This window comes from Perca flavescens, chromosome 9, assembly GCF_004354835.1.
Source record: "Perca flavescens isolate YP-PL-M2 chromosome 9, PFLA_1.0, whole genome shotgun sequence".
NCBI classification, from domain to species: domain Eukaryota; kingdom Metazoa; phylum Chordata; class Actinopteri; order Perciformes; family Percidae; genus Perca; species Perca flavescens.
Genome location: NC_041339.1, coordinates 2,397,851 through 2,409,968, shown reverse-complemented (window position 1 = coordinate 2,409,968; position 12,118 = coordinate 2,397,851). Strand labels below are relative to the sequence as shown.

Below are 12,118 nucleotides of genomic sequence, written 5' to 3'. Positions count from 1 at the left end.
TTTCAAAACAGAAAGATAATTTGAAGTCTGCCTCCACACTTGAGGCCTCAGTTTTGGTATCCATTCAAGCAACGAAGCATGCCACAAGAGAATAAGCCACAAGGAAAAAGACATGTAACAGAAAGCTGAGTTTACCTCGGCGTCTCCCATAGCTCCGGGCTGCATGTAGAAAAGTACAGAGTACAAGTTTCTTTAATCTGCAGTTATCTCATGATATCTTCATCCAACCACTTGTGAACCAAAAGTGCACCAAACTGACTTGTTTATACTTTAAAGCAGCTTAGCTTACATCCTCCTGAGACCCCGAACAAGATTTATGTTTTTCCCGGGTAAAAAAAACATTATCTCACTGCCCTGAAAACTAATTTTACTACTCCTTAGACACTCTATTTTTCCTCAAAGTGTGCCAGATCTGATGGAAGCCATTTGGAAAACCAGAAAAAAAAACTCCATGTTACATCACTGAAAAGCCCTGGATGTCCTCTGTCAGGGACGACAAGGCTCATCTCAGCAACATGTTCGGCCTCAGAGACGGGAGCCAAAATCTGCCTCTGACACAGGGCGAAAACAAATAGCTGATTGCTGGGTCTCAGGAGGAAACAGCAAATACCAGAGACAATGAAAAGCGCGCTCGCAATTATTTGCAAATGCTGTCTGACCCAGATTTGTGTCCCGTTGACACTGTTATAAAACAAGATTTAATTTTTGACCCCAACATGGTGTGTGTCCACATGTGAGGCAGAGAGTCTGCAGGGCCACAATTACTGTGCTTTAAAAGTTACATTTTAATGAAAGGGTGTAACAAAGTCCTGTCTGTGATGCATTCAAAGTCCTCAGGTGACTTTAGTTTAACAATGGAAACACTCCTCGTCGTGTAAGTGCCATAACAAGGGATTAGATCTTGAGTTTGAATGAACCCTTGGCAACTGGGAGGTTTGATAATGCAACACTGATGCTAACGTTCCAAAAAATAAAATACAATGATGTTTATAGAGTCCAGATTGGCACTACATAGACATTTTGATGACACATATAATGTATGGATTTGTTATAAAAAAGAAAACAGATGATGAAATACCGGTAGGTATTGTCTTCTCTACACCAGACCTACCACATGTCACTGTGTGACCGTATTATACCACCGGACTGTGAGTCTGGAGAGGAAGTCTAATGAGGCTTAAGAGTAACAGTGGAAGCATCATGAGACACTTTGCCTTGCTCATTTTTTAATTTGCACAAAAAAACGAACTGAATGGAAGGCTGGAAATTCAAAATTCTTAGACTTGGTGTATCAATAACAACGCCCAATGGAAACGGACTTAGGGAATAACTGTACATGAAACATGTGACTTAAAGTCCACTGAAGCTGATGCATTAATTCACATTTTCAATTTTCTGTCAATCAGATTTAAAAGGGCTCTACATTTGGATGGAAACGTGGTTACAGAGGGAGATGCTGCTAAGAGATAATTACCATTGAGCATGAGTAGGCCGTCAGCCCCAGGGTTAGGGCATCCCACACGGCCTAACATGAGAAATAGAAACACACATACACACACACACACACACACATACACACACACACACACACACACACACACACATAAAAATAGGGATGAGACAGAGCAGATGGAGAGGACAGGGTGAGGCCAATGTGTGTACATGAAAGCGAGAACACACACACACACACACACACACACACACACACACACACACACACACACACACACACACACACACACACACACACACAATGCCTGTCTGTAAATGTGTTACAACAGGCTTCTCACAGGAACAAAGTTCTTCTTAGTCTTTAGATCATGACATACAGGTTAAGTTAATTAAGTGTTATCAGTGAAATATCACACCAAACTGTAATGCAATATTCTATGTAAACGTGTATTTTCGTCATTTTTAACACATGTGTATGTCTTGCCAGACAAGCCATTTATTTTGTGTATATACGAATGTTAAAGTGCCCATATGTAGATTTTTTTTTACATGTGATTAAAGCATATTTTAGATTTATTGGATGACATAAGATTTTGTTGGTGGAAACATTGGTATAGACTGTGTGTATTTAGCGATCCATTCTGACTGGTGTGGTATTGTATACCAAGTATTGTGTCTTTTTTGATCCTACCACTGGGTAGCACCAAAGTCACAACTGTTCAAATTCTACATAGCAGCTTTAAATGTTTAACAGCACCTAGTGCTATTTAAAAAAAAAGCCAAAGAAATATTAAATATAAATATTAACTTGCAGCACTAAATGTTGTTTTTTTAAAGATTAGTTTTTTGGGGGCTTTTCCCTTTATTAGATAGTGACAGTGGATAGACAGGAAAGGTGCAAGAGAGATGGGGGACGACACACAGCAAAGGCCCACAGGTCGGATTCGAACCCGGGCCGCTGCACAGGACTCAGCCTACATGGGGCGCACACTCTAACTGGGTGAGCTAGAGGTTGCCCCAGCACTGAATGGGTGTTTGGTGTTTTAAGCCCCCAATGTCGACATCCAGGCAGCGCTGCCTGGAAGGCACTAGGATTAGGCAAAGGTAAGGGTTAGGTGCCTTGAAGTCGACGGTCGCAGCGCTACCTTGAATTCGACGTTGAGGTCTTAAAACACCATCGAGCCACTGAATGCTTTGGTTTTATGAGGTCCTGTATTTTGGAGCTGCTGTAGTCAGAATACGGTACACTGTTGTGCCAGCCATGGCAATGCTATAAATGGCAGAGCCCTCACTCCCTGCCATCTCCTCTCTTGGCTGTCATACACAGTGTGTGAAAGTGTGATCACATCTAAAATTAGTCTATATTCCCCTCTCTCTGCTGTGCACACTGGCCCTTGTCCTCTCCATCTGCTTTGGCAGGAAAAACAAGAAACTTGCCTGAGAAAGGAGGGCACAAGTTGAGTCAGGATTTTTTTAGCAGGGTCTTATTGGGGACTACAAATAAAAAACCTGCACAAGAATTGTGGTGCTTCTACGCATATGCAAGAACAAAAAACACGACTGTATGCATGGCTTGGGTTTACCAATGTTGTTATTTTAGGGCCATATTCTAAAGGGCAAGTGTAGCTGGCCTGTGAGGCTGTAAATGAGCTACAAGCAGCCGTGTCTGGGAGAGGAGAGTGAGAATGCTGCAGTTATTTGACACTGCTCCTCTGGTGACTAGCAGCTGAGCCCAGGAGGCCAGGCAGTGTCACCCTACAGTACATTCTCTGCTTGCTCCTGCCAAACCATTAAGAGCAATTCAAAGGAAACTCAGGATTATTCATATATATTTTAGTTTTTAGTCTTATGCTAAACAGCAATTTTGTGTATATTTATTTCTGTATTTATCTTTTATTTCATATTAATGTTCAATTTGTTTGTAAGGCAAATTCTTCATAAGTGTAACTAACTTAATTATATATAAACCCTTTTCTGATTCAGATTGGGATGTGTGATATTGCACATGTCTGAACACTTCTGTAACAAATGAGAGATATTCACATCAAAGAAAAGTACCGTCACTTCTCTCCTCCACTCCTTACTCAGCTGTTTGTGCTGCTGAGGTTAAGCAGCAACAGGATCAGCGCTGGAAGATCATGTAATAGTGCAGCTGGTGGCAGAAGTATTAAGCTCTCAGCGGGGAGAAAATAAGCTGGAGTGTGAAAAAAACAACACAGCTCCGGGAGCAATGGGCCTGTCACTTCCCCTGCACTGTGTGACTCTGCCGAACCCGATCACCTCCCTTTGTCCCCCTCCAATGTAGATAGAAAGGGAAAGGCAATCTTACCTTTCATCGGGTCCTGCTCGGCTCGCATGATGTCGATCAGAGAGCTCTCCAGGGAGTGCATGTTCAGACTGTCAAACATTCTGGTGCGCTCCTGAAAAATAAAGTGTGAGGTTTTTATATCATCCAGAGTCAGAGGTAAAAAAAAACAATAACACACGTCGTGATGCGTGTCCTCGCGTTTCTAACACACTTTGGGGATTTGGCTTATAAATAATAACTCCCCCGATGTGTGGGTATTTGGCTTAACATGTAAGTGATTTAAGAGAGTGAGTAGCTCACGCTTGGATTAACATTCTTTCCGTATTTACTCACTTTAGGGGGTCTGAAGGTATATTTCTGAGCAGCCTATGAGACGGATTCCCCAGGATCTCTGGACTTGTTCCCAGAGACAGACAGAAAGAGAATGCAAACCAAAACCAGGAGTGGCATTTAGCTACAGAGCTAAGATGGAGGTTATGAGCACATCAATGGGCCAATGAGATAGTTCTCCTTAATGACAAATAATGAGAAACTCATATGGTAATATTCTGGTGACTAGCCTATCCATCCTTAGCCCTAGCCTAAATGTTGACCCTGGGATAACTTAGCCCCAGGGCTAACCTAAGCCCAGGGCTCTATGATTCACAGTGCACTTCTACTAGCCCTGGGTTAAATGTCTGCAACACGTGACTCATGTTTACTTTAGTCCTGTTTCACACTGGTAACTGTAAGCCCCGTGTTTATTCACTTTTCAGGGGATAACCCCGAAAACTCAAAGGTAACCCTGCTCTGGACCCGGGCCAGCAACTAGGCTAAAGTCAGGTTTAGCCCACTTTGGAATGTGCCTTGATTCAGCCAGTGTGAACACTTTTATTTTTTCATCCCCAGGCTAACAGCTAATTTAGCCTGGGGTTAAGAGCAGTGTGAAAAGACTTTTAGATGGCATTGCATCTAATAACTAAAATAATACTTACTACTATCATAATGTCACTGCTACGACATTGCACATATCTGTACATGTTCATACATTGCTCATATTACAGCCATATATATTCTGCTCTTATAACACTGCAATATATTTATTGTCCTGCCTATGCACCACCTGTCTATACTTTGTACATCACATTGCACTTTTATGCTATTTTTGCACTTCTGGTTAGACGCAAACTGCATTTCGTCTTTGTACTTGTACTCTACACAATGACAATAATGTTGAATCTAATGTAATCTAATCTAATAAAAATAGCTAAAATGTCCTTTTAATGGACAGTCTGCTCGGCAAGTAATATAATCCATTGACTGCAGTAACTTCACATCTACTTTATCAGTGCAAGGCATGTTTAAACCATTTTGATAACAGAATTATTGATTAATCCTAAACAGGTTGCCAGATGTTGAACCCAAAAGAGTAAGTTGTCCACTTGTCTAAAATAGTCATTGGGTCATTTTCAAGACAGGTTAAGGTTTCCAGAGGAACATAAACAAGAACTCCCCCGATTTAGCATTGCACTACTCCTACACTGTTGGACTGAAGATCAAATCACTGCAGCAGATTTAGAGATATCCTCTTTTTTATTCCAAGCATTCTTCTTCCTTGCCAAAACCTACATTACCCACAATGCAACTTGACTCAATTAACTTGACTGTACAGATTTGGGTGTGTTATGCTAGTAGCAGCTAATGAAGCCTCGAGCAAAGATGAGGAGCGGGCTACAGAGGTCTGGTAAGCTCACTTCTTTCTAACTCCGCACTGTCAGATCTTTTTCATTTTCAGACTTGGTTGGTTGGCTCTGAAGTAGTCTTCAGAGCCAACCAACGCTGACTCAAGTGACATCACTTGAGGCAATTTATTAGACTGGAGCCGCAGGATGCTTCATACAACGTATTCCCCAACACCCGTAAACAGACTTTGATGTGTGAATTCGTTGGAGTTCTCCTTTGAAGCCACCAGTCAGAACAGAACGCGTGTCCGAAAAAAGACTTTGCTTGTCTGCCATTATGGATCGGGAGGAAATTGTAACACGCAGGAAAGTTAAACAGGCGGCTGTAGGAATCATGGTGCGGGGTGGATATATTCTTAACTTTAAGAATATAGTGTTTCAGGGTGATGGTATGCATTAGCGATAGAAAATGGCTGGAACATTTTAAAGAAATGTCAAGCCAAGTCATGCCAAGTTTTACTCCAGACATACTATTCACACTGAAAGTAGACTCTCCTACCTTCCACAGTCTACCTCTGAGTGATGTCTAAAACATGACACAGCAGAGATGTGTCACTGATGGCCAAACATTAAACAGAAAGGAAGGAAGGAAAAGACTTGGAATCTGAAAGATTCGAGGGCCGACACTGTTTATGGAAATTAACAATCCATGGAGTCAAGCCTGTTTCCTGGAATAGGAAGCATTGTACTTCTTGGCACTGATATCACTAATAATTTGAGCTCACAGCAACAGTAATAGCATTTGGTGACACCCGTGTTTAGGTGATATCGTTATTCTAGTCAGAATAAGTCAGTGTAGTGTAGAGAGTAATATATTGTCTTAGAATGAATGTATACATTTCATATAAGCGGACATTGCATTTCATTAATTAACCAAGTTTGCAGTTTCATGGCTTTTACTGAATATTAAATATGTCCCTTTAAGTAAACCACTGCATTATAAACTGTGAATAAACTGTTCAGTACAGTAACAGACAGTTTTTCTAAAACAGTGAAAGCCTCTTACATCCAGCTCACTAGCCTGTGACTGTATTTACATCAGAATGAAAAGGTACTTTTAGTCTAACTACCAACACTGTAAAGAAATATCACAAATAGAATCAGAAATGATAAACTTAAGACAGTGATAATATGGGCTTTTAGGAAATAATGTTGCATCTTAAATGAAATACAGCAATATAGTTAGATGAGTATAAAACCCGTAAAAATACTTTTCCTTGCCCAAATAGTCATAATTTCTACTAGCAATCCATTCAGGGGATTTAGGGTCTATGCAACTCTGTTTGCATCCCATGCACATGCAATTTACAATAATTTACTGATATTTTTTCAACTAACTTCTGGTTAAGTTCATTTAATACTAAATGCACAAATACCAAATAAACCACCAGTGACACTAAGTGGATGTCAGCCATGGTTACAACTCTATAAAGAAAACACAGAGCGTTATTATTATTATTTTGTCTGAGAAAAATCTAATTTTGAAAACTAATGGCAGTGTAGTAGAAAATAAAAAGAAACAGTGAGATATTAACACATGACCAAAGGTGGCCATGTAGACCATATTGCTGCCTTAAAGTGCTCATATCATGCTTTTTGGCTTTTTCCCTTCCCCTTTATTTTGTTATATATCTTTTTTGTGCCCGTTATAGGTTTACAAAGTGAAAAAGCCCAAAGTCCCCCCCAAAGGGACTTACCATCTCCAACAGAAAACACTGTTCACAAACTGCTCCAAACAGCTCTATTGTAGTCCAGCCTTTACTTCAGAGACAGACGTGGTCACTTTGTAACACACGTTATAATGCTCGCCTAGCTGCTAGTGTGGCACACCCTCATACTCTGTTTTTGACTGGCTAGTAGTCCTTACCTAGGTACTGTCAGGGCATGCCCTCATACTCTGCTTCTGACTGGCTAGTAGTCCTTACCTAGGTACTGTCAGGGCACGCCCTCATACTCTGCTTCTGACTGGCTAGTAGTCCTTACCTAGGTACTGTCAGGGCACGCCCTCATACTCTGCTTCTGACTGGCTAGTAGTCCTTACCTAGGTACTGTCAGGGCACGCCCTCATACTCTGCTTCTGACTGGCTAGTAGTCCTTACCTAGCTACTGAGCATGTGCGACTCCCACCAAAGATGGAATAGAAGTAAGATGCCTCACTCTGTAGCTAAAACAGAGAGCTCAACACACAGGGTGAAAAGAGGAGCTGCAGCAATGTGCAGTACAACAAAAATATGGTGTTTTTTGAAAATGAAACCATGTAAACCTATTCTGATATAACCTCTAAATACAATTTTGAACCTGAAAATTAGCATAATATGAGCACTTTTACAGAGGAAAATAATTTGAGTTATATTATACGGAATACAATCAAGTAGCATGTGATGACCACTCTCACAGACCTCTAGCAATTTCCTTAGAAAACACTCAACTTGCTACATATTACATGGAATAAGATTACCTTCTAGCTAGTCTTGGTGCCTAAATCAGATCTCACCTACAAGATGTTAGTTTCCTGAAGTGAATTCAGCCCAGCTCCCACTTTGTTACACCTTTAGTAAAACATGCAGAGCAAATCAGTTCCAACTCCTCCCATCTGATTGAAATGGTAACCATGCGGGCCCTTTAATGGTCATTTACATCTACACAATGCTATGTGTGTCTGGACAATCCCTTTCTTTCAGTTTCCTTACTGATACAAATAACTACCATTCCATTTTAGTGTCTATTTCAGGGGTGTCAAACTCAACTTCCCAGAGGGCCACACTGGAAAAAGAGAATCGCACCAAGGGCCAGACATGTAGAGTTTACTGATGTGCTTTAATTTCATCGAAAAAGTAAAATATCTTTGACTCATTTATTGCATGTCTCATATAGTCTTCTCACTCACAGTTTGGTCCACATAAAGCTCTGAAAAAGTCAGCGAAAAAGTTCCAAAGCCGTCCTAGAATTTAGTAAATCGAGCAAAAACAATGATTACATTTTCTAAGTATGCTACCACACAGCTGACTCCCAACAAGCTCTTTCTCAGCCTGAATATTAAACTTTCAGAGTCTCAAAGTCAGCAAATTTGCCAAATTCTGCTTTGAGTGTCACGTAGTTGCAAGTTGAACACTTTCCCATGTTTTTAGGTGGGCCAAAATATATTTTGAACCTAAATTGATATATGGGCCGGATCAGAATGTGCGAGGGGCCAGATTTGGCCCGCGGGCCTCGAGTTTGACACATGTGGTCTATTTCATCAAGGAATATAAATTGAAACACTCTCTTAAACACTCACACACATACACACACACACACACACACACACACACACACACACACACACACACACACACACACACACACACACACACACACACACACACACACACACACACACACACACAATTCAAATGATTGGGTATGCCTCTGTTACTAGTTCTTTCCCACTCCCAATCGACTGATTCTCACACTGTAACACCAAAACAAAGTCCATCCACTCACAAACAAACACACACCAAACCAATGATCCCCCAAAACCACAGACACCAGTGAAGTAGCAACTCAAAACACATACCTGCAGGGGCAACAAAGTGTTGCTGTTGCCATCTGTGCGAAACGTGTTCTCCTCTATCCAGGACTTAGGCCCCAGTGATCCACCGGAGCGTGGGAACTTGGGAGGAGCGATGATGTTGCTCGAGAAGGGCTTCTTCAGGGGTGAGACGTGACTAACTGAGCCAGGTACGCCCATGCCACTCCCTCTACGGTGGTCCCGGCCCCAGGACATCCCCCCGGAGCCCCAGCCATTTCCCTGGTGACTGCCCCAGGGAGACTGTTTCACCATGGGCTGCAACACAGAATGGACGGGGCACAGAGGGTGTGGAAAGATGGAAGGTTAAAAAGGGCATGTGCATCTTTTTATATATTATCATCATATTCTAGTCTTTCTTTTCTCCCTGTCAGCAACAGCCTGGCTTGATCTGCTCCTGTAACGGGTGGGTAGATAAGAAGATTTAGGGCTTTAAGACTAGTACTAAGTATCCCGTGCGCTGCGACACCGCCAGTGTAATGCACTCTCTCTCTCTCTCTCTCTTTTTCTTTCTCTCTATACCTGGACCTTGTGTCCACTCTTATATCATACATCGTATCACATCATGCTTAATCTTGCGTGCTTTCACGTGAAAATCCTACACAGAGGACAATCAACTTTTTGTTTCTCACACACTCGAGTCATAATATGACCTAAATTCTTTTTCTCTTTGTATGAACTGCAAACAGCTTACGGATGTCAGATAGTGGTGTGCTTTAAAAAATTATTTATATTATCTAAAAAATCAGGCTAATGCAAGTGCTGTTATGTAAAGGAAATGAAAAGTTTTTTTGTTTTGACTGTTGTACAAAAGAGTCATTGGGAAAAAAAAGCATTTTAAAAAACCATCCATGCTGCACTTTATTAAATGTTTCTCCTTTTAATGTGTTAATCCTTTGGATGTGCGTATGTCAGTGTCTTTGCATTTCTACAAAAATAAAGTTGCAATGTACTCATAATCAAAGCAAGGGGTTAAAGGTTGGAGAGACAGCATAGATGCACTTTAAAGTATATACCCACTCACACACAAGCTTACACACACACACACACACCCAATGTGCAAATCACATAAGAAACCTGAGGCCGAAGGCTACTAACACATGGCCCCAAGGCTACTGCATAATCTGAACCTTCATGTGAAAAGCCTATTGCTGGCCTTTCCTCTGGGTCCTCTATGAAACTACATTCCTTCATTTCACCCAAATAAGCATCCATTTAGTACACCAAACCCTGCAAGCCTTTGTATTCCCACTGACTGAACCACAAGACAGGGATGGTCCAGTGCCATGTGACTGCATCCCACTGCCAGCTTCCACAGAGAACAACAGCTAGATTCAGTGATGCTCCCTTGTTCCCCTGTTCACCCCTCCCTTCCTTTGCCTCGAGAGTAGTGACACGATAAATGCATTATGAGTTAAAAAAAGAGACTATTTAATGCATAATGCTGCATAATGTCCACACACAGAATTCTTAAGGCTATGCTTAATCTCTGCAGTGTCACAAGATGCTAACCTAACTGAAAGACCCTACTAGTGGTGGCCCACACTTAATAATGATAGGAACCTCAATTCCCCCAACATCTTGATTCAAGTGGGAATACTATAGGGCTCCCATCCTGTGTCACCTTCATGTGATTTACGCCCTGTAGCAGCTCACCTGATGTTGGTTGTAGTTGTTCCTCTGCTGCAGGAAGGCGCCCTGCTGGGGATGCATCTGGGGACTGGCCGGGGACCTGCGACTCTGCGCCTGCTGAGGGACGTTCATCTGGGGCGAGAAAGGACCGCTGAAGCCCTGCACATTAACCCCGGCGCACGGATTAGCTGACACTGGCGAAAAACTCTGGAAGAAGGCCGGGTTGATGGAGGAGGGGATACCTGGGTAGAAGCTGTTGTCAGAGTCCGTGTTGGGCATATGGTTAATGGCGTTCGCGTGGATGGGGTTGATGGAGTTGGGTGCGGGAGGGGGAGAGGAGCTGGTCTGGACGGACCACGGGGTGCCGAACCCAGGTATGGAAGGTGAAGACGAGCCTACGCTGGCGCTCTGCATGTCCTGGGCGGGCAGGTTCGGGAAAGCGGCGCTGAGACCACCGGACAACATGTTGCCGGTGCTGCTACTGCTGCTGCTGCCATTGCCGTTATTTATATGGTGGGCGATGGGGGAGTCCATTTGGATCTTGTTTGGATTTACAGAAGTGGGCGATGGCGACGCAGCATCGGCTTCAGCCTCTTCCACTGGAGAGCCGCGGGGGTCAGCAGCGCAGAGCTCGGGCATAAAGCGCTGCCTCTGCGGCAGGTGACTGAAATGTCTTTGGGGTGGGGGCGACTCTGTGGGGCTAAACTCAGTGTGCTGACTTAACTGCTGATGTATTTTTCGGCTGTGCTGAAGGTCACTGATGAAAAAATGATCTCGATCGAAATCGGGGAAAGCTGTCGTCTGGTTCCGGTGGTTATAATCCGGCGTGAATAAGCCGAGCTGGCTGTCGTGGCTGCTGTCGGTTTGGTTCGGTTGCTTTCCGGATTTGTGGACCGTGCTGCCGCTGCTGTCCCTTTCCTCTGTTGACGGGGGTAATTGCGTGGTTGTCACCCCCGCAGGCTCATCCTGCATGTTTCGCCGATGCGCAGCAGCTGACAGGAACAGCGGGGACGCGGCGACGTGGCTGAAGGGCGAACCGGGGCGCAACTGGCCGCAGGAAACCGGCAGGACGAGGCGTATATAGGCTAGTATCCGTCTGCCGGCTAAAAGATACCGAATTCGGCTAAACGAGTCAAATATACGCGTTTGAAAGATATATATCAACCTGCGTTTCTAAATGAGGTCTGTTTAATAGCGACACGTCTGTGAAGAGGCTGTAGGCTAAAGGCAGAGACAGAGAGGAGGGGGTCTGGCCTATGCAATAGTCGGCTCCTTCTAGTCCTACTCTCAGTTTTAACTCGGTGATATTATCATGTACCCTATCTAACTAGACCGAGATATTTCGGCCTTTTCGTGTAGGCTGCGGTCCATTCGTGTCCGACCGTGCTACCCCCCTCCTCTGGAACCGGTTGTGCTGCTGCGGCAGAGGATTAAAGA

At 43.2% G+C, this 12,118-nt stretch overlaps 1 protein-coding gene across 3 annotated transcripts in view; it reads right to left on the bottom strand.

Moving 5' to 3' along the window:
* cpeb2 (cytoplasmic polyadenylation element binding protein 2) overlaps positions 1-12,118 on the bottom strand; it is a 20,078-nt gene extending 7,960 nt beyond the window's left edge. Inside the window, exons 1-5 of one of the 3 annotated variants that reach the window (XM_028586758.1) lie at positions 10,706-12,118; positions 9,038-9,307; positions 3,782-3,872; positions 1,475-1,525; positions 136-159 (exon numbers count right to left, since the gene is read on the bottom strand). In XM_028586758.1, coding sequence (XP_028442559.1) covers positions 136-159; positions 1,475-1,525; positions 3,782-3,872; positions 9,038-9,307; positions 10,706-11,653 — 1,384 coding nt within the window. In that variant the 5' untranslated portion in view covers positions 11,654-12,118. The remainder of the gene's footprint in view (positions 1-135; positions 160-1,474; positions 1,526-3,781; positions 3,873-9,037; positions 9,308-10,705) is intronic. The other 2 variants (XM_028586759.1, XM_028586760.1) reach the window with 2 other exon arrangements.